This window comes from Pristiophorus japonicus, chromosome 4 (genome assembly GCF_044704955.1).
Source record: "Pristiophorus japonicus isolate sPriJap1 chromosome 4, sPriJap1.hap1, whole genome shotgun sequence".
In the NCBI taxonomy this organism is placed as follows: domain Eukaryota; kingdom Metazoa; phylum Chordata; class Chondrichthyes; family Pristiophoridae; genus Pristiophorus; species Pristiophorus japonicus.
Window position 1 is genome coordinate 119,511,171 of NC_091980.1, and position 23,539 is coordinate 119,534,709.

General features: G+C 44.3%; 1 protein-coding gene across 1 annotated transcript in view; it reads right to left on the bottom strand.

Annotated features, from left to right (window-relative positions):
- The window catches only part of LOC139263046 (acid sphingomyelinase-like phosphodiesterase 3b), a 30,516-nt gene extending 12,050 nt beyond the window's left edge, over positions 1–18,466 (bottom strand). The window contains 6 exon segments of the mRNA XM_070878555.1: positions 1,765–1,942; positions 2,891–3,060; positions 6,857–7,000; positions 8,310–8,407; positions 11,916–12,126; positions 18,171–18,466. Coding sequence (XP_070734656.1) covers positions 1,765–1,942; positions 2,891–3,060; positions 6,857–7,000; positions 8,310–8,407; positions 11,916–12,126; positions 18,171–18,438 — 1,069 coding nt within the window. The 5' untranslated portion in view covers positions 18,439–18,466.
- Positions 18,467–23,539: the final 5,073 nt, after the last annotated feature.

Sequence of the window (23,539 nt, forward strand, 5' to 3'; positions counted from 1 at the left end):
TGACCAGTGGGGTGCCGCAGGGTTCTGTGCTGGGATCCCAGCTATTTACAATATACATCAATGATTTAGATGAAGGAATTGAATGTAATATCTACAAGTTTGCAGATGACACTAAGCTGGGTGGCGGTATGAGCTGTGAGGAGGATACTAAGAAATTTCAGGGTGACTTGGACAGGTTAGGTGAGTGGGCAAATGCATGGCAGATGCAGTATAATGTGGATAAATGTGAGGTTATGCACTTTGGTGGCAAAAACAGGAAGACAGATTATCATCTGAATGGTGACAGATTAGGAAAAGGGGAGGTGCAATGGGACCTGGGTGTCATGGTACATCAGTCATTGAAGTTTGGCATGCAGGTACAGCAGGCGGTGAAGAAGGCAAATGGCATGTTGGCCTTCATAGCTCGAGGATTTGAGTATAGGAGCAGGGAGGTCTTACTGCAGTTGTACAGAGCCTTGGTGAGGCCACACCTGGAATATTGTGTTCAGTTTTGGTTCCCTAATCTGAGGAAGGACGTTCTTGCTATTGAGGGAGTACAGCGAAGGTTCACCAGATTGATTCCCGGGATGGCAGGACTGACATATGAGGAGAGACTGGATCAACTGGGCTTATATCCACTGGAGTTTAGAAGAATGAGAGGGGATCTCATAGAAACATATAAAATTCTGACGGGATTGGACAGGTTAGAGGCAGGAAGAGTGTTCCCGTTGCTGGGGAGTTCCAGAACCAGGGGTCACAGTCTAAGGATAAGGTGCAAGCCATTTAGGACTGAGATGAGAAGAAACTTCTTCACTCAAGAGAGTGGTTAACCTGTGGAATTTTCTACCTCAGGAAGTTGTTGAGGCCAGTTCGTTAGATATATTCAAAAGGGAGTTAGATATGGCCCTTACGGCCAAAGGAATCAAGGGGTATGGAGAGAAAGCAGGAAAGGGGTACTGAGGTTGAATGATCAGCCATGATCTTATTGAATGGCGGTGCAGGCTCGAAGGGCCTGCTCCTGCACCTAATTTCTATCTTTTTATGTTTCTAAGAATCTGATGGACAAATGGCCTTTCCTCATCCTAGACTACTCCCATGTTCTTACAGTTAGAATCTAATGTAACCTGGGACTAGGCCATTAATCCAGCCCATCTTGATGGGATCCAAGTCTCCCCTCTCATCCTGTCTGAAAGGAGCTTGAGGTTATTCTTAACTAAACTTCCTGTGATTGCACAGCTCAGAATTGTCACAGTGTCGCTATGAGAGGCCACAACGATGGCTGGAGTAGGAAATGCAATTGCCATGCCAGTGTATTTGGTGGTTACCCTGATGGTGTAATGTAGAGTGAGCTTTACTCTGCATCCATCACATAACGTACTTGACCTGGGAGTGCTTGATGCTGATACTGGGTGACAAAATAGAAGTGTTCCATTGCTCTTGTGTTCACATTGTGTTCTTCTTAATAAACACAAAACTACACCAAAACAGTAAAGCAAGGAGTGCTGGAAAGCCTTGAATTAAGAATAGCTCCAGTAGTCTCTATGAAAGGCCTTGAATCAGTACTTCACTTACAACAGCTAAATGTTGCATCTTTTGTGTGAGTAGCACAAAATGCTTCAGGATCAAGGTGAATTGTTCATGGTGATCTCAAGGGTTGAGCGGCAGAGTAGCTGGACTGTACAGCCTATATGCTTGCCATTTGTTTTGACTTGTTCCATATAAAAATCTAATTATGTATTGATCATGGTGTAATTTTTATTAAAAAAGAGACTAATCTTACTGTACCATTGTTGTAGAAGATTTTAAAGCTGTCACGATGTTGATGTCCAAAAAATTGTCCCGCTATCGCTTGGCTGTGCTTTTGGATGATTTCGATATACCTTTTGTTGAAATGTTCCTGGAACCAATGTGTTCCCCTTTTCTTTTCAAAGAATCCTGGAGGGATGTGCCCAATGATGTAAACCTGTCACACAGGGTTTCAAATATTAGGTCCAATTGCCTCTCCTCCTTTTCTGAAGGCTCAAACTATCCTGATAGCCCTCAGATTCCTTTTTCCAGTGGCAACCCATCATGCACGGGCCTCGGAAGCAACTATTGACCAGCTACTTAACTTGATGTCCCCACATATAACCTTTTACAAAAGAAGGTCATTGGATAGTGATCAGGAGTCGGAATCTTGGCATAATTTGTCTGCTCCGTAGTGCTCCCACTGCTGTGCCATCCAAGATCGGCTAATTCAGCACAGACCAGGGATTTAATCTGGAAGCTGGTCTATATGGCTCAGTATCACAGCATGTGCCTTCAGGGTTGTCCTTTCAGTTGTTATTTTATTGAGTGCCTAGTTTAGGATATTATCTTTTCAATTATGATATGTTTTAGTTTTAATGAGACTCAGGATCAATGTAAATATGTCACAAACACAAGAACACTGCCCTTCACTTCTGATTTATAGAGTTCCAATGGACCAAACCGTTTCCATGCACTGTACAGAATCACAATGAAGCAAGTCCCTTCCCGGGCATTTCCATTGTACAAAATCCCATTGAACCAAACCTTCTTTCCATGGATGGCCTTTGTATAGAATCCATGGACAATTGGCAAATCCCACAACTGACTTAAAGTCAATTTGGCAGCGAGACTGTATGAACTCTGAGATGTATGTTTGCTTCTGTCATTTATCTCATTGCTGTTTGAAGGAGCTTGCTGTGCGCAAATTGGTAGCCGCGTTTCCTACATTACAATGGTGACTACACTTCAAAAGTAATTCATTGACTGTAAAGTGCTTTGGGATGTCCTGAGGTGGTGAAAGGAACTGTATAAATGCAAGTCTTTCTTTTCTTTCTCAACACTGTGGGTTTCAGTGCATCATTCTGCGGCGAGACCGCAACATCCTATTGAGACAATCTCTTACTTTCTCTCCTGCTGTTGAAGCTCTGGAGAGGATGTCATCAAACCACTGGAATTGGCCGGCAGGGTCACTCAGGTCTGCAGTCAGTGCATTCTTGTTGTAGTAGAAGTTTGTGTTCAGGATGATCATTCGCTGTCCCTCCCGATTCAGCAGCGGCTCCATGTAAAAGGCACCTACACATTAACGTGGCAAGCAAACGGTTCCTGGAATCATCATGTACATCAGAGAAAATGTAAAGGGGCCGAATTTCAGCCACGCTACTGGCGCACCAACTATTTCTTACATGGTTTTACCGCCAGGAGCAACTTTGGATCAATTTTAAGCACATTGAAATATTTTTGATGTCGAACTGGAAGTCGATCATAGTGGGGGTGGAAGTGCGGCGTTATGTCCTGCTGAGGGGCGGAAGTTGGGGCGGGATCAAGTCTCCGCCGCTGTCACTCAGCGGTGGAGCGGTGGTGACATCACTGCGCGTGTGTGTCACCACGCTCTCTCCCCTCCGTTACAGGGGAGAGAATCGGGGATTTTTTAGCTTCGGCCTCTGGGCCACCAGGGAGGGTTTCAGCCGGGCCAGCAGCCTGGCACCCAAGAGGGGCCACCTCGTTGTAGTCAATAGGCCTCGCCAATCCAAATTTAGCTCCGGGATTTTTTTGGCCTGTTCCCACTTCCGCCCCGTTGCTGCCGACCGCCGCAAGTGTGTCATCAAAATGCGCACTGCCGCTCTCCTGCACCTCCAGAACACTCCGACCCAAATTCACATGGTGCCCCCGACACACGGTGCCTCTGTCAGTGCACCTTCTCCTGACAAGGGAGGGCGCACTCCCGTGGCTGCAGGCAAATTATTGCCCCGGGTTCGGCCGGGCCGCAAACAGGCGGTAACGGACCTTATTCGGACCCTGAATTTCAGTCCCAAAGAGTTTCACAGGAAACAGACAAGGGTTCACATAGGTCAGTGATGAACTCCATCAACCCGCAGACAGTAGATTGCCATTATTCAGTATGCTTAAAACCCGCCCTCCTGGAGGCACAGACTCTTGCTGAGTTATGGTTCCCAGGGCACCAGTAGCCCTCTTGGTACCTCACCCGAGTGACCATTTTTTTCATGCGTGAGCCTAGATAAAGTGTCCTTGCAGGCTATTTGGCTCTGGAGAGAATCAGAGCTAAGTCTGATTTTGCATTCATCTGATGGCCATCTGCAGGAGTCACCGCAGAGCAGTCAAGAGTAGAAACGCCGACCTATTTTTCTTTCTCTTCCCTAGCTGAGATGCCGAGTCCAAATAAAGTGCCCCACGGACATCGTCCTGGTGTGCATGGCTTAATTTAAGAACATAAGAATTAGGAGCAGGAGTTTGCCATATGGCCCCTTGAGACTGTTCCACCATTCAATATCATGACTGATCTTCTACCCCAACTCCACTTTCTCACCAGATCCCCATATCCCTTAATTCCTCTGGAGTCCAAAAATCTACCTTTCCTCAGCCTTGAATATACTCAAGCACTGAGCATTCACAGCACTTTGGGGTAGAGAATTCCAAGATTCACAACTATCTGAATGAAGAAATTCCTCCTCATCTCATTCTTAAAAGGCCGTCACCTTATCCTGAGACTACGCCCTCTAGTTCTAGACTCTCCAGCCAAGGGAAACAATCTCTCAGCGTCTACCTGTCAATCCCCCTCAGAATCTTATATGTTTCAATGAGATCACCTCTTATTCTTCTAGTATAGACCCAATGTACTCAATCTCTCCTCATAGGACAATGCTCTCATCCCAGTTTCTCCCTGGGCTAACCATTTCAAGGAGTGGAGGGGGAAGTTAGGGGCAAAGCTTAATCCCATCCCATGTTTATCCTGAGACTTGTTATTGCAAAACACACCCAGCAACAAAGGCTGTGCAGGTAAATAGTTTGGCTCATAGGAATTGCTAGAGCAAGAAAGACCAGGTCCATCCAGTTTGCATTCTTACCATCCTGGTAGTCGCATCATTCAACCATAATTGGAATTGTTGACTACTCATAGCAATCAATTATAGCAATAATCGATTAATTAGTCTAAAACAGAGCCAGCCATGCCACGAGGAAACCCCCAGTGGTGGAGAGCTAGGGGAACCATGGGGGCAAAATTGTCCCTTTTTATAGCCCAGTTAGTGGCTCTGGGGGGCGCTAACGGAGCGCAAGACAGTTTTCGCCCGGGGGAGAGGGGTGCTACCATCTTCCGGGAAATTGCCCGGGAGGTTGCGGAGGCACTGGAACAACAGTACCCCCGGCCACTGCGCAAGAGGCAATGACATCAGTGCCATGTACGCCGACCCCTTAACGCCCCATGTGGGAAACTGCCCCAAGAGGACGCGAGGTTTGCGCGAGCGAATGGCAATGCCAGCTATGCAGGTTGCGAAGCTGGCGGACATCTGGTCTCGGGGCGGTGATTAAAGAGCAGGGTGCCAGTGCCGCAGGCTGCCATCTTTTATTGTCGGCTTGACCACGGCAACCCTAGCATGGACCGGGGCCTCTTATCGTGCAGCCCACCACTCCGTCATGGGTGCCAGGCTGATGGCCCGGTCGCACACTGCCCTGGTGGCCCAGTGGTGGCCATCAGAAGTCGTGCAGAGTACGTAGCGGCCCTCCCCTTTAATTGAAGAGCATCCACATAACGCTGAACAATTCGCCCCAGTAGCACCCCAGGACCTGCCCCCAAAGGAAGTGGAACGCCGGAGATAGCGCTCAGCTTCCTTTGATGGGAGGTAAGCCCAGTTCAGCGAGATTTCCACACCAGGCGCTAAAGCCCCGGCCCTGGAAAGATACCGGCTCCAATCGGGACGTGGGGCAATTTCGGCCCCCATCGTCCAAAGTTACTTGTTCTTCCTAAGCATGCTACAGTTACCACGTCATGTCTCAAAGTACTCATATACTGCATCCCAAGTGTTATTTTCTGAAAGAAAGCCAACAAATTTGCATTTAAATGAATAAATATGAACTATTTCCACCACCTCCCAGGGAGTTTGTTCCATAGATTGACCACTCACTTACTGAAATATTGTTTCCGCAGATGAGTTTTGAATTGACCCAGTTCAAGTGCAGGCCATGTCTTCTGGTTCTAATGTTCTGGACCAGGTGAAACAGTTTGTCGGTCTACATTATCTAGTCCTTTAGAATCCTAAAATTGATAATCACATCACCTCTCAACCTTCTCTTTTCCAATGAGAACATGCCCAATTTACATATTCACTCCTGATAATCCAAATGCCCCTCAATCATTCTGGTTGTTCTCTTCCGTAACTTTTCAATAGCTGCAATATCCTTCTTGTACTGCGGCGACCAGAACTGTGCACAGTATTCTAAGTGCGGTCGCACCAATGATTTATAGAGTAGCAGGATTACCTCACTATGTCAACTCAAAATTGACCTTTTAATACATCTCAACATCTGATCGGTTTTACTCACTGTCACCGAGCATTGTTGTGATAGCTTCAATTTATGTCAATCTGGAGTCCTCCCCCCAGACCTCTTTCATTTTCCTTGCACCTTATTTTCTTTCCAATTAAGTGAAATGGCCTGTTTTTACTGGTGGTCCATTCCACTAGGCTTCTTTTAAAATGAAGTGTAGCACGTGTGCCTGCTCACAATCTGTATGCATCATATCTGTGCAAGTAAACAGACATTTGACAAAAAATTATTTTGCGACCACCTTTTTTTTTTACATCCTGGTAGCAATTGAGAGTTGAACTATGGGAGCTATGGGAAGGCTGGCAGATAGGAAGCTGTGAGCAGGAGGAAGTTGCAGAGCTCGAGGCAAGTGGTTCACAAATATTTTGGCTCACGACTGTTGGTCCATTTTTACACAGTGACACCGCAGTCAAAGTGATGTCATGACTTTTTCTGGATGATGCAAATGACGTTTTAAGCAGAGGTTAAAAAAATAACATTTGTAACAAGTTGGCAGTGGATGCACCCCCTTTAAATGTGCAAACTATACCTTTCAGGAAGGTGTGAATTGATCTTCCATCCAACCATGGGGTCCACAGCTCCGCAGTTCGATTATAAATCACGTGGCCAGTGGCAGGAAACTGGCTCTTTGGATGGATGTCATGGTTTCCCATTGCAGCGTAAACCTTAGTACCTGAATGAGGAATAAAAAACAAAATAATTATCTTCCAGATGTTGTACAGTAGGCTCTAGCAATTTGCATCTCTGGGACAGATTTATTTTTTTCTCTCCTGAAGGCACGGTTAGGGTGTATGGCTCCACAGATAGGAGGCACCCTCAAGTACCTCATCCAAATGGCAATCCTTCATGTGTGGGCCCAGACAGTGAGTGTCAGTAGCCTAGATGAGCACAGAAAGGGGCGGTGGGGGGAAGGGGCTATCACAGTCACACCTCATTCAATCTTTAGCCAACATCCACATATGTGTACGTTGCAGGAGTCACTGGATAGCATTCAGCATGTTAGGCCAAGTGGGGTTTGAAACAAAGCAGGTCTGTGCTGAATTAGCTGAGCTCAGACAAAATGGCAATTGTGATGCTACAGTTGACTTCAGTACCTTTGGGCTAGGGAGGAGAAGGAAAATGGCCAGGACTTTACTCGTGATTGTTTTCTGATAACTCCTGCTGGAACTGGTGGGTTTTTGTGGCCATCAAGTCAAAGCAAAATCAGACTCGGCTGTGATGTCTGCTACAGTTAGTTTCGGCCAACAGTTGGCACTGCCACTGCTGCGATCACTACCGATTGACTCCCATTAATGTACTTTATTTTTATTGGCGTAACCACTTTGTACTTGTTGGTATTTTGTAGTCCATTGCTTTCTGCTTCTGCTGGATTCATTGGTGTGCTGTCTCAGCAGAGATCACTGCCTCCTAGTGCCAGGCTGCAGAGGGGCAGAATCAGTGGAGGGGGCTGGCAGCAGTCAAACCCGTCCGCCATTTAAAAGAGGCTGACAAAAAGCAGGAAACTATAGACCAGTTAGCCTAACATCTGTTGTTGGGAAAATGTTGGAGTCCATTATTAAGGAAGTAGTAGCAGGACATTTGGAAAAGCATGATTCAATCAAGCAAAGTCAGCATGGTTTTATGAAAGGGAAATCATGTTTGACAAATTTGCTGGAATTCTTTGAGGATGTAACGAGCAGGGTGGATAAAGGGGGAACATAAGCACATAAGAAATAGGAGCAGGAGTAGGCCATTTAGCCCCTCGAGCCATATTTATATTTAAGGTGGATATAGACAGATTTTTGAGTGATAAGGGAGTAAAGGGTTATGGGGAGCGGGCAGGGAAGTGGAGCTGAGTCCATGAATAGATCAACCATGATCTTATTGAATGGTGGAGCAGACTCAAGGGGCCAAATGGCCTACTCCTGCTCTTATTTCTTATGTTCTTATGTTCACCTCAATGAAGCCTGCCCATCACAGGCTGTGCCAGTGCTCTCCCTCACCTGGGAACACGTGCTGTATGAGCTGCGACACATTTCCAATCATCCGCAGCACTGCTTTATTGCCGAGTTTCTCATTGGGAACATGCGGAGTGTCATCCCTGTAGAAGAAGGGAAGGAAGGGAATAAAGCTGGGACATTAATCCAATTGGACAGAAGGAAGATTCTGGCTAATTCCTGATCTAATCAAATTTCTTATCAGGTCTCAGTGTGTCTCCACTTTGGTCTTGCTGTACGTCTTACGATGAAAATAAACAGAATAAAGTAAACCCAGAACAATACTTTCAGATATGCCTGGCAGCGAGACAAGATGTCACAGGCTCAGGGTTATAAAGGACACACTTAGAACAGATGCCAAGAAATAGTTTTATACAGAGCTCAACAGCTGCTACGATTTACCAAGAAGGGCGAGTCAGGACACTGGACTCGAGAAGGCAACTAGATGCTGTAATGAAGAGGTTGATATTCTGGACGGGCCATTTTATCTGAACCCATCTTGTGAAATGACAGACTTAAACCAAAGCTGTAGCATATACAAGATTGTATTGCTGTGCTATGCTGAGCCTGTGAGGGAGCAAATCCCTGCACAGAGGGTTTATGTTACTTAAATATTGATATTAAATACAATCTCAGGACAAACAGACATGTTTGTAGGTGTATGGTGATACACAGGGTTCCATTACCTCTCAAGTCTGGGATCTAGATTCAAATCCAGCCCAGTCCCAGATTTTTAAGAACTGTGCTCTTGCATGTTACATAGGATCATAGGAACAGGAATAGGCCATTCAGCCCTTCGAGCCTGTGCTACCATTCAATTAGATCATGGCTGATCTGTATCTTCACTCGATCTACCCACCTTAATTCAGTTACCCTTAATACCCTTGCCCAACCAAAATCTATCAATCTCAGTTTTGACATTTTCAATTCACCTAACCTCAGCAGCTTTTTTGGGGAAAGAGAGTTCCAGAAGTGCTTTCTGACATCAGCCCTGAACGGCTTAGCTTTAAGTTTAAGGTTAAGTCCCCTCGTTCTGGATTCTCACCAGAGGAAATAGTTTCTCTCTGTCTATCATATCAAATCCTTTAATCATCTTAAACACCTGAATTAGATCATCCCTTAATCTTCTATACTCAAGGAAATACCAGCCTAGTCTATGCAACCTGTCCTCATAATTTAACCCTTTTAGCCACAGTATCATTCTGGTGAATCTGCACCCCCTACAAGGCCAATATATCCTTCCTGAGCTGTGGTGCCCAGAACTGAATGCATTATTCCAGGTGGATTCTAACCAGAGCTCAGCACAACTGTAGCATCACTTCCATCTCTTTGTATTCCAGCCCCCTGGAGATAAAGACCAACATTCCATTAGCTTTTTAAATTATTTTTTGTAACAGACCACTAGCTTTTAGTAATTTCTGTACATGGAGCTCATAATCTCTTTGCTCTTCTACAGCTTCAAGCTTCTAACCATTTATAAGATACTCTAATCTATCTTTCTCAGGTCTAAGTGGATGACACACTTTCCCATGTTTAACTCTATCGGTCACTGTTTTGTCTCCTCACTTCATCTATCATCGTCCATTTTCAACTTCCTGCTCCCATCTACACTACTTATTTGCTACCTAACTTGATGTCATCAGCAAACGTGGATATACAGCTCGCTGTTCCTTCACCCAAATCATTTTAAAATATAGTGAAAAGCCGAGGCCCCGGTATAAATCCCTGGGGTTGAAATTTCTGATTACTGCAAGGGTCCTATATGAAAAGAGATTAGGCAGGCTCACTCCAGTACTGAATGTTTAGGCCACTGAGATAGAAGACCAAAGGACAATGCAAAGGGTTATTGATAAGATAGGGGAAATGGCTAAATAGGAGAAGATGGAAATCAATGGCATTAATAGGGAGGTGATGCATTTTGATTTTTTTTAAAACAGCCATAATTATACTTTGAATGGTAGTAGACTCGGTATTGGAAGAACAGACGGCTGTGGTGGGGATAGGTTCACAGGACATTAAATCAGCACCACCGGTTGTTAAGACTGTAAAAAACGTTAATAAAATTCTATGTTTTATCTCAAGAGGTATAGGATATCAGGTAGTGATGAGCTGATATAAAACTTTGCTCAGACTTCAGTTGGAGTACTGTAGCAGTATTGGGCTCCACACTATAAATGATATTCAGATTTGAAGGTACAAAGCAGATTCACTAGGATTCTGTCTGGTATGAGGAAATACAAAGAAACACTAAAAAATTGGGTCTTTTTTATTGGAACAAAAGAGATTACTGGGTGATATAATAGAAGTGTCTAAAGTTATGAATGGATGGGTAGATTGAAGCAGACTGTTCTCAGCAGCTGAAGGGTCAAGAACAAGGGGCCACAGATACAAAATTAAATGTAAGAGAATTAAAACAGAAGGCAGGGAAAACTTCTTCACAGAGTTGTGAGACTGTGGAATTCACTTCCAGGGTTAGTGGTTGAAGCAGAAACAATGTCAACATTAAAGATTAGATTGGAAAGGTGGATGAACTAAAAAGGGGTTGAAGGGTTTTTGGAACCTGGTTGGTAAATGTGATTAGAGCGATTTGCTTGTGTGAAGGTTAAAGACCGACACTGACTGGGTGCCACAGTTTTGCTCATTCACTCGCTCTATTAATTTCTCGTCGTAATTTTATGCTTCCAACTACACAGCTTACAATGTTGCCCATCTTTGTGACATCAGCAAACTTGGATATATGGCTCTCTATCCCATCATCTAAGTCATTAATAAATAAGTGAATAGTTGTAATAATAATTTCAGGCACCCATGTTATCCTAACACCATCATTCTCTGCAGGGAGGCATTTCAAATGGGGATATCAATCAAAAGAGGTTAAATAGACAACAAAAACACACCACCACACCTGGAGTAGATACTTACCACCCTATCCCCTTTTATATATATATATTCTTCAAAAATCTTCTGAGAGATTAATTTAGATGTATAATTTGGTCCAATCACATTCAGGAATGCAACTCAAGAGGCGACATACATAAGTAACATGGGAGATGGGAATGGTAGGCTGTCTGTTGAGAGGATACTGAAAGTTAAGGCTCACTGACAGCATAAAGGGAGCCCTAACACACAATGCAAGAACAGCAAAGGGAAACTGAACAATTTTCCAGTTTAGCATTGTTGTGTGTTATGGATATACTGACTGGGAATGAAGATAAAAAAACAACTTTGCATTTAACAATGGTTACCCCTCACCTCACTATGTAGACCGTGACAAGCTATTTCACCTTGAAGGGGGAGAAATTCAAAACTAATCTGCGGAAACAATATTTCAGTGAGTGAGTGGTCAAATTATGTTACAGGCTCCCCAAGGAAACGGCGGAAGTAGTTAGTATGGATTCATTCAAATGCAAATTAAATAGATTTCTTTCAGAGAATAACATTTTGGGTAAATGAGTAATTTGAGACATGACATGTGGTAAGTGTAGCATGTTTGGAAGTAATAGATGACTATCGACCTATGGTTCCTTATGTTTTGCAAAGCTCTTCATCCTTCAATTCCTATTGTTTCTATACAGGCATGCATTCACATGTCAAGCATTCACACAAGCCTACCCTGTCCAAATGATGAAGTTCGGATTCGGGGAGATATCCTTCATGGCATAGATCGATGAATTGATCAGAGCCCAAGGAGAGTCACAAAGGTAACTACCCCATTTCCCAGGATTCCTTACGGGTTCCGAAGCAGAAGGACACACTGCCCATGGATTGTCGGTTACTTTGTAATCAGGATCCCAATGCACGTCTGTGATGTGCCAGAAATAACCTGAATGCAAAAAAGAAGTACACCTCATGACTGAAGGGGCAACAATATCTCTGTGTTTCTGGCCCAGAGCCAGTATGTGCCAAAAATGACTGAAGATGGCTTAATGTCATTAATCCAGATACGTTAATTCAATAATGTTAGACAGCATGATTGGTTCACACCCTCTGTGTAACACACTCCCCCACCCCCACCCCCACCCCCCCGCCCCCCTCTTTGCTACTCCAGAGATTTAAGCACATAAATCCAGGCTGACACTCCATTGCAGTACTGAGGGAGTGCTGCACAGTCGCAGGTGCTGTCTTTAGGATGAGATGTTGAGGTCCTGTCTGCCATTTCAGGTGGACGTAAAATATGCCATGCCACTATGTCAAAGAGCAGTGGCGTTCTCCCTGGTGTCCTGGCCAATAGTTATCATTCATCAACATCGCTAAAACAGATTATTTGGTCATTAACTCATTGCTGTTCGTAGGACCTTGTTGTGAGCAATTTTGGCTGCCACATTTCCTACGTTACAACAGTGACAGCACTTCAAAAGTACTTAATTGGCTGTAAAGTGCTTTGGGACATCCTGAAGTTGTGAAAGGCGTTAAACAAATGCAAGTCTCTCTATTCTTTTTACAATGTATAACACCCTCAATGTCTCTCTATTACATTTTGTATACATACGAACATAAGAAATAGGAGCAGGAGTAGGCCATTTGGGTCCTCGAACCAGCTCCGCCATTCAATAAGATCATGGCTGATCTGATTCTGGCCTCAACTCCACTTCCTCGCCTGCTCCTCATAACCCTTGACTCCATTATCGTTCAAAAATCTGTCTATTTCCACCTTAAATACATTCAATAACCCAGCCCTCACAGCTCTCTGGGGCAGAGAATTCCAAAGATTCACGGCCCTCAGAGAAGAAATTCCTCCTCATTTCCATTTTAAATGGGCAACCCCTTATTCTGAAACTATGCCTCCTAGTTCTACATTCCCCTATGAGGGGAAACATCCTCTCTGCATCTACTCTGTTAATTCCCCTCAGAATCCTGTATGTTTCAATAAGATCACCTCTCAGTCTTCTAAACTCTAATCAGTATAGGCCAAACCTGCTCAACCTTTCTTCATATGACAATCCCTTCATCTCAGGAATCAACCTCGTGAATCTTCTCTGAACTGCCTCCAATGCAAGTATATCCTTCCTTAAATAAGGCGACCTAAACTGTACACAGTATTCCAAGTGTGGTCTTACCAACGCCCTGTAAAGTTGAAGCAGGACTTCCCTACTTTTATACTCCATTCCCTTTGCAATACTTGCTTCCTAATTATTTGCTGTACCTGCATGCTAACTTTTTGTGTTTCATGTACAAGGACCCCCAGATCTCTCTGTATCGCAGCATTTTGTAATCTCTCCCCATTTAAATAATAATGTTTTTTTATTTTTCCTACCAAAGTGGATAACCTCACATTTTCCCACATTATACTGCATCTGCCAAATTTTGTGCTCACTCACTTAGCCTATCTATATCCCTTTGCAAATTCTTTGTCTTCCTCACAATTTTGTATCATGAGCAAACTTGGCTACATTACACAAGTCATTAATATAGATTGTAAATCGTTGAGGCCCCTGCACTGATCCCTGTGACACCCCACTAGTTACTGTTTGCCAAATGGAAAATGACCCATTTAGCACGACTCTCTGTTTTCTGTTAGTTAGCTAATCCTCTATCCATGCTCATATATTACCCCCAACTCATGAGCTCTTATCTTGTGCAGTAACCTTTTATGTGGCACCTTATCGAATGCTTTCTGGAAATCTAAATACACGACACCTACTGGTTCCCCCTTATCCACCCTGCTCCAGCAAATTTGTCAAACATGATTTCCCTTTCATAAAACAATGATTCTGCTTGACTGCATTATGATTTTCTAAATGTCCTACTACTACTTCCTTAATGATGGACTCCAATGGCAGATGTTAGGCTAACTGCTTTCTGTTTCCCTCCTTTCTTAAATAGGGGCGTTACATTTGTGGTTTTCCAGTACGTTGGGACCTCTCCAGTAGCCAGGGAATTTTAGTAGATTACAACCAATGCATTCACTATCTCTGAAGCCACCTTTTTTAAAACCCTAGGATGCAGGCCATCAGGTCCAGGGTACTTGTCCACCTTTAGTCCCATTAGTTTGCCTAGTACTTTTTCTCTAGTGATAGTGATTGTTTTAAGTCCCCCCCCCCCCATAGCCCCTTGATTATCAATTATTGAGATGCTTTTAGTGTCTTCTACCGTGAAGACTGATATAAAATATTTGTTCAAAGTCTCTGCCATTTCCCTGTTTCCCATTATTAATTTCTCAGTCTCATCCTCTAAGGAACCAACGTTTATTTTAGCGACTTGCTTTCTTTTTATAACACATTGTCTGTCTCTCATTTGTGTTTTGCAACTCTCTCCCACACACTCTGTTCCACTGTGTTACAGGTTATGCTAAACTAGTGAAGTTATGCTAAACTTGCATTGAACCTTGGTTAGACCATACTAGTAGTACTGTGTGCAATTCTGGTCGCCATATTATAGAAAGGATATAGAGGCACTGGAGAGGGTGCAGAGAAGATTTACAAGGATGATACCAGAAATGTAAGGGTACACTTAACAGGAAAGGATGAACAAGCTGGGTCTCTTTTCTCTTGAAAAGAGAAGGCTGAGAGGTGACCTAATAGAGGTCTTTAAAATCATGAAAGGTTTTGATCGAGTTGATACAGAGAGTGTGTATCCACCTGTGGGAAGAGCAAAACTAGAGGTCATCAATATAAGATAGTTTCCAAGAAATCAAAGAGAGAAACTGCTTTACCCAGAGAGTGGTTAGAATACAGCACTTGCTGCCACGGAGTGGTTGAAGCGAATAGTATAGATGCATTTAAGGGGCGATTAGATAAGCATATCAGGGAGAAGGGAATAAAGGGTTATGCTGATAGGGTTAGATGAGGAAAGATGGGAGAAGGCTTGAGTGGAGCATAAACACTGGCATAGACTGAATGGGTCGATTGGCCTATTTCTGTGCTATTTATCCTATGTAACACATTCCTTTTCTTTCTCTCGCTCTCTGTGTAATACTATCTGCCTCTCACTATTACACTGTGTGCAACACATTTCATTGTCTCTCTTACCCTCTGTGTAGCCACTTTAACTCCTGGTACAGCCTTCATATCCGTTCTCTTAAGTCCAAGGGACACAGACTTGAACAGATATGGCAGACAACTGGTTTAACCATTCACCGCCAGATCTGGCTGGATCTTATAAAGCATTATCGGGTCCTGCTCTCGTCTGCCAAAATTGCTCAATAATCCAGGATCATCCTGGAATGCAAAGATAACCCTTAACTTCTTTTCTCTACCGTAAACCTTCTTCTATATCCCTTCTCCCCTGTCTCCTCCACCCTTACCTCAAGTGCGAGGAGCTCATGGACTTCTTTGTCACTAAGATTGAGACCATCAGCTGCCTCTGCCAACTTTCATCCCTTTCTCTAGCCCAATGGGCCAAACTTCCTCGAAGGTTCCCACCTGCCCTCGCCTGAACTCGCATCTTTCTCGAGTTTCTCTCCTGTTTCCTCTCATGCCCTCTCTATGGTCATCTTGTCCATGACACCCACTTCCTGCTCCCTCGACCCTATTCTCACTAAACCTCCGACACCCCCAACTTCCCTTCCTGGCTCCCATGTTAGCTAATATCTTTAACAGTTCTCTCTCCTCAGGTACTGACCCCTCTCCTTCAAACCTGTCGTCATCACCCCATCCTCAAAAAAACAACCTTTGACCTCTCCATCCTTGCAAACTACCTCCCCATCTCCAACCTCCCTTTCTTCTCAAGTCTTTGAAAATGCTCATGCCTTCCAAATCCATGCCCATCTTTCCCGGAACTCCATGTTTGAATCCCTCTGATCAGGTTCCGTCCCTGCCACAGTACCAAAACAGCTCTTAACAAAGTCACAAATGAGACCCTTTGCAATTTTGGCAAAGGTAAACTATTCCTTCTTGACCTGTCTGCAGCCTTTGACACAGTTGACCACACCATCCTCTTCAAACACCTCTCCTCCGTCGTGCAGCTGGGTGGGACTGCACTCGACAGGTTCCAGTCTTATCCATCCAGTCGTAGCCAGAGAATCAACTGGAACGGCTTCTCTTCCTGCTCCTACACCTTTACCTCTGGTGTCCCCCAAGGATCTATCCTTGGCCCCCTCCTATTTCTCATCTACATGCTACCCTTCGGCGACATCATCCAAAAACACAGCATTGCCACATGTACGCTGACAGCACTCAGCTCTACCTCAACATCACCTCTCTCGACCCCTCCATTATCTCTAAATTGTCAGACTGTTTGTCGTACATTCAGTACTGGATGAGCAGATTATGATGTTCAGAATAAATCCACAGGAACTATATCGCAAGCTCAAACAGTTGTGACCTTGATCTCTTTATTTCAGACTCCAGAGTGAGGGAGCATCATGGTGAATCACCTTTTATACCTGCTTGCCCCAGGGTGCACAGGTGAACCTTAGGTCTCCCACAAGTGTGCCCCTAGTGGCAAGTCTTACATTTGGGTAAGGTCTACATACATACATAATACAGATATTTCCTCCAATTGAATATTGGGAAGACCGAAGCCATTGTCTCCGAAGTCATTGTCTTCGGTCTCCACCACAAACTCCATTCCCAAGCCCCTGACTCCATCCCCCTCCCTGGCAACTGTCTGAGGCTGAACCAGACTGTTTGCAACCTTGGTGTCATATTTGACCCCGAGATGAGCTTCCGACCACATATCTCACTAAGATCGCCTATTTCTACCTCCGTAACATTGCTTGACTCTGCCCCTGCCTCAGTTCATCTGCTGCTGAAACCCTCATCCATGCCTTTGATAACTCTAGACATGATTACTCCAATGCACTTCTGGCTGACCTTCCACATTCTGCCCTCTGTAAACTTAGTCTGTGTCCTAACTCGCACAAAAGTCCCGTTCACCCATCACCCCTGTGTTTGCTGACCTGCATTGGCTCTCAGTTAAGTAATGCCTTGATTTGAAAATTCCCATCCTTGTTTTCCAATCCCTCCATGGCCCACCCCTCCCTATTTCTGTAATCTCCTCCAGCCCCACAACCCCCAAAGGTATCCTTGCTCCTCCAATTCTGGCCTCTTGAGCATCCCCGATTTTAATTGCTCCACCACTGGTGGCTGGGCTTTCAGCTGCCAAGACACTAAACTCTGGAATCCCCTCCCTAAATCTTTCTGCCTCTCTGTCCCTCCTCTTTTAAGATGCTCTTTAAAACCTACCTCTTTGACTAAGTTTTTGATCATCTGCCCTAGTCTTCCCTTATGTGGCTCGGTGTCAAATTTTGTCTGATAACACTCCACTGAAACACCTTGGGACGTTTTACTATGCTAAAAGGCGCTATATAAATACAAGTTGTTGTTGTTGCTGCTGCTGCTCTTGGCATCACACTCCCTGACTCTCTCTTACCCTCCGTATCGCACACTTCCAGCTGTCTATTATCCTGCCTATCCCAATCCCTGTCTCTTATCCTTCATGTAACACACATCCAGCTCCCTGGCACATTCTGAGTAATGTACTGCCCTCTATGAGACACACTTGGAATTCTATTTTTCCTTGCATTGCAAAAAAAACAACAGGGGCTGCACTTCAAAAGTAACGAATTGATTGTAAACTGCTGAGGAAAGCCATGTGAGGACACATCAGAAGCACTTCATTCAAATGGCCCACCATCACCTTCTCAAGGGCAACTGGGGATAGGCAACACTAGGCGCAAGCTGGTGACACCCACATGCCAAGAATGAACATTTAGTAAATCTGCTGTGAAGCACTTTGGGACGTCCCGAGGATGTGAAAAGGGTGCTATATGAATGAAATCCTCTCCATCTGGCATTGAGCAGGAGACCCTGGATGGTGATGGGGAACAGCGAGCTCTGGCTTACTTTCCCCCCCAGTGCTGGGGCCACTGAGCCAGCCGCTGTGTCCCGGGTGGTGCTCACTGCCGGTGAAAAGTGTCATGCTTACCTGTCTGGGATGCGGCAGCACCAGAGCTCGCCAACAGCACAAAGAAATGGAGGGAAGTCATGGTGAAGCAGGAAGTGCTTTCACAGCAGCCAGTGACTCTTGGACAAGCTTCCCCTCCAGGGGCATTGCTTGTGACCGAGGAGAGTTTAAATGTATAAACCAGAAACTGGAAGTTCCAGAAAGTGCACTGAACTTCTCCCACGACGGCGATCTCCAAAGGTCGCTGACATGTTCCCTGGAGTGCAGCCAGGCTGCCACAGGGTGACATGGGACATTTGGGGAGTGCTTTCAACAGATCCCAGGTTCAGAGGTTGCACAGGGCGGGATTTTCTGGCAATGAGCGAGCAATTTAATTCGTTCACTTTATTCCGACTGCGCGAATCGGTAAAAACCTGGAGCTATTTCTACGAACTGAAGATTTACTGCTCGAACATTGGAGCATAAGGACAGAGAAAGAAAGACTGAAACACATACAGCAGATACAGAGAGAGACATACACACACTAACACAGAGACACACAAACACAAGGAGACAGACGCATACACAGAACCTCTGATAGAGGGATACACACAGAGAGAAAAAGAGACATAGAATCACAGAAATTTACAGCACAGAAGGAGGCCATTCAGTCCAACGTGTCCTGCCAGGCCGACAAAGAGCTATCCAGCCTAATCTCACTTTCCAGCTCTTGGTCAGTAACCCTGCAGATTCCCGCACTTCAGGTGCACATCCAAGTACGTTTTAAATGTGGGGAGGGTTTCTGCCTCTACCGCCCTTTCAGGCAGTAAGTTCCAGACTCCCACTATGCTCTGAGTGATAAACTTTCCCCTCAAATCCCCTTTAAACCTTCTACCAGTTACTTTAAATCTATGCCCCCTGGTTGTCAACCCATCTGCTAAGCGAAATGGGTCCTTCCTATCCACTCTATCCAGGCCCCTCATAATTTTATACACCTCAATCAGGCCTCCCCTCAGCCTCCTCTGTTCCAAAAACAATCTTTCCTCATAGCTAAAATTCTCCAGTCAGGCAACATCCTCGTAAATCTCCTCTGTACTCTCTCTAGTGCAATCACATCTTTCCTATAACGTGGTGACCAGAACTGCACACACTACTCCAATGCCTAATTAATGTTTTATACAGTTCAAGCATAATCCCCCTGCTCTTGTATTCTATGCCTCGGCTAATAAAGGCAAGTATTCCATATGCCTTCTTGACCACCTTATCTACCTGGCCTGCTACCTTCAGGGATCTGTGGACATGCACTCCAAGATCCCTTTGTTCCTCTTCACTTCTCAGTGTCATACAATTTAATGTTTATTCCCTTGTCTTGTTAGCCCTCCCCAAATGCATTATCTCATACTTCTCCAGATTGAATTCCATTTGCCATTGTTCTGCTCACCTGATAACTTCCTGCAATCTACAGCTTTCTTCTTCATTATCAACCACACGGCCAATTTTTGTTTCATCTGTAAACCTCTTAATCATACCCACTACATTCAAGTCTAAATCATTGATATATACCACAAAAAGCAAGGGACCTAGTACTAAGCCCTGCGGAACCCCACTGGAGAAGCCTTCCAATCACAAAAACACTCATCAACCATTACCCTTTGCTTCCTGCCTCTGAGCCAATTTTGGATCCAACTGGCCACTTTGCCTTGGATCCCATGGGCTTTTATTTTCGTGACCAGTCTGCCACCTTATCAAAAGCCTTGCTAAAATCCATATACACTACATCAAACACACTACCCTCATTGACCCTCCTTGTTACCTCCTCAAAAAAATTTATTCAAGTTAGTCAGACACATCCTTCCCCTAACAAATCCACGCTGACTGGCCTTGATTAATCCATGTCTTTCTAAATGTAAATTTATCCTGTCCCTCAGAATTTTTTCCAATAATTTTCTACCACCATGGTTAGGCTGACTGGCCTATAATTAGTCTATCCTTTCTCCCTTTTTAAACAGAGGTACAAAGTTAGCAGTCCTCTGGCACCACACCTGTAGCTAGAGAGGATTGGAAAATGATGGTCAGAGCCTCTGCTATTTCCTCATTTGCTTCTCAACAGCCTGGGATACATTTCATCTGGGCCTGGGGATTTATCCACTTTCAATGCTGCTAAACCCCTTAATACGTCCTCTCTCACTATGTTTATTTCATCTAATATTTCACACTCCTCCTCTCCGACTGCAATGTCTGCATCGCCCCACTCTTTTGTGGAAACAGCCGCAAAGTATTCATTAAGAACCATACCCACATCTTCCGCCTCCACACACAGATTACCTTTATGGTCTCTAATAGGCCCTACTCTTTCCTTAGTTATCCTCTAGCTCTTAATCTATTTATAGAACATATTTGGCTTTTCCTTGATTTTATTTGCCAAAATGTTTTCATGCTCTCTCTTTGCTTTCCTAATTTCCTTTTTAATTTCACCCCTGCACTTTCTGTACTCCGCTAGGGTTTCTGCAGTATTGAGCCCTCGGTATCTGCCATAAGCCTCCCTTTTTTACTTTATCCAACCTGTATGCCCCTTGACATCCAGGGGGCTCTTGATTTGTTAGTCCCACCCTTTTTCTTTAAGGGAACATACTTGCTCTGAAACCTCAGGATCTCCTCCTTGAATGCCTCCACTGCCCTGACACTGATTTATCTTCAAGTAGCTCGTTCCAGTCCACTTTGGCTAAATCACATCTCAGCTCAGTAAAATTGGCTTTTCCACAACTGAGGACTTGTATTCCTGTTCTATCTTTGTCCTTTTCCATAACTACCCTAAATCTAACTGAATTATGGTCACCAGCACCAATGCTCTCCCACTGATACCCTTTCCACCTGCCCAGCTTCATTCCCTAAAACTAAGTCCAGAACCACCCCCTCCCTTGTTGGGCTTGCTACATACTGGCTAGAAGTTTTCCTAAATGCATTTTAGGAACTATGCACCCTCTATATCTTTCACACTAATGTTATCCCAGTTAACATTAGGATAGTTGAAATCCCCTACTATTACTGCCCGATAGTTTTTGCACTTCTCAGAAATGTGCCTTCATATTTGCTCTTCTATCTCCCTCTCACTTTTTAGGGATTACCCCTTTTTTGTTCTTCAATTCAATCTATATGGCTTCATTTGATGACCCCTCTAACATATCATCCCTCCTCACAGCTGCAATTGTTTCTTTAATCAATACTGCGACACCCCTCCTTTTTTACCCTCCTCTCTATTCTGTTTGAAAACCCTGTAACCAGGAATGTTGAGCTGCCATACCTGCCCTTCTTTCAGCTATGTCTCAGTAATAGATATAATATCAAATTTCCAAGTGTCTATCTGTGTTCTCAGCTCATTTTCCTTATTCCTTGGATTCCTCGCATTGAAGTATATACCATTTAGCACTGCCGAACTCCCTTGTTGTCTATTTTCTAGCCTTTGTTTCCTCGGCCTTCCAAATTCACTTTCTAATTTTCTACTTTCCAATTCCAGCTTTTCTTTTCCCTTCTGAATCTACTCTCAGGTTCCCATACCCCTACCAAGCTAGTTTAAACCCTCCCCAACAGCACTAGCAACGTCCCCCCCACCCCCACCCCGCCCACAAGGATATTGGTACCAGCTCTGTTGAGGTGCAACCCGTCCGGCTTGCATAGGTCCCACCTCCCCCAGAAACAGTCCCAATGCCTCAGGAATCAAAAGCCCTCCCTCCTGCACCATCTCTCCAGCCAAAATTCATCTGCTCTATCTTCCTATTTCTGTACTCACTAGCACGTGGCACCGGGAGTAATCCAGAGATGACAACCTTCGAGGTCCTGCTTTTTAATCTCTCTCCTAGCTCCCTAAAATCTGCCTGCAGGACCTCATCCCTCTTTCCAGCTATCCCCCCCCACCCCTCAGAATTGCCTGCAGCCGTTCAGTGACAACCTTGGCCCTGGCACCAGAGAGGCGACATACCATCCTGGAGTCATGTCTGGGACCGCAGAAATGCCTGTCTGTTCCCCTAACTAATGAATCCCTAGCAAAGGAGGACAAAGGGTTTAATTAGGAGGGGGAAAATAGAGTATGAGAGGAAGCTTGCCTGGAACATAAAAACTGACTGCAAAAACTTCTATAGATATGTGAAGAGAAAAAGATTAGTGAAGACAAATGTAGGTCCCTTGCAGTCAGATTCAGGTGAATTTATAATGGGGAACAAAGAAATGGCAGACCAGTTGAACAAATACTTTAATTCTGTCTTCACGAAGGAAGACACAAATAATCTTCCGGAAGTACTAGGGGACCGAGGGTCTAGTAAGAAGGAGGAACTAAAGGATATCCTTATTAGGTGGGAAATTGTGTTAGGGAAATTGATGGGATTGAAGGTCGATAAATCCCTGGGGCTTGATAGTCTGCATCCCAGAGTACTTAAGGAAGTGGCCCTAGAAATAGTGGATGCATTGGTGATCATTTTCCAACAGTCTATTGACTCTGGATCAATTCCTATGGACTGAAGGGAAGCTAATGTAATACCACTTTTTAAAAAAGGAGGGAGAAAGAAAACGGATAATTATAGACCGGTTAGCCTGACATCAGTAGTGGGGAAAATGTTGGAATTAATTATTAAAGATGAAATAACAGCGCATTTGGAAAGCAGTGACAGGATTGGTCCAAGTCAACATGGATTTATGAAAGGGAAATCATGCTTGACAAATCTTCTGGAATTTTTTGAGGATGTAACTAGTAGAGTGGACAAGAGAAAACCAGTGGATGTGGTGTATTTGGACTTTCAAAAGGCTTTTGACAAGATCCCACACAAGAGATTGGTGTGCAAAATTAAAGCACATGGTATTGGGGGTAATGTACTGATGTGGATAGAGAACTGATTGACAGACAGGAAGCAGAGAGTCGGGATAAACGGGTCCTTTTCAGAATGGCAGGCTGTGACTAGTGGAGTGCCGCAGGGCTCAGTGCTGGGCCCCCAGCTATTTACAATATACATTAATGATTTGGATTGTTAGATCTCTTAATTTCCAATGAAATACGAACTCCGATTGTAGTTTTAATGTCACTTTATTTTTGGCAGCAGTAACAAGCTATTGGCTTTAAGCCAGGTCTTTGTCCTTCTGAGACCACATGGTCAAAATGGCTGTACTTATACCTGGATCAATTTACAGAAAAGAACTCACCTTCTTTGACCTTATTGGCTCAATTAATAGTCTTTTAACCTTTTAATTGGCTCGCTACCCAAGGTCCTAAAATGTCAAGTTGATTGATGACTTAATGCAACATGCTCCCACTCACGTGGCATCTCTGACTTGGTGTCTGTGAATTTTCACAGCCTGTCTAAATGCAGCCTGTTTGAATTCTCTATCAGGATAAAGGAATTGAGTGTAATATCTCCAAGTTTGCA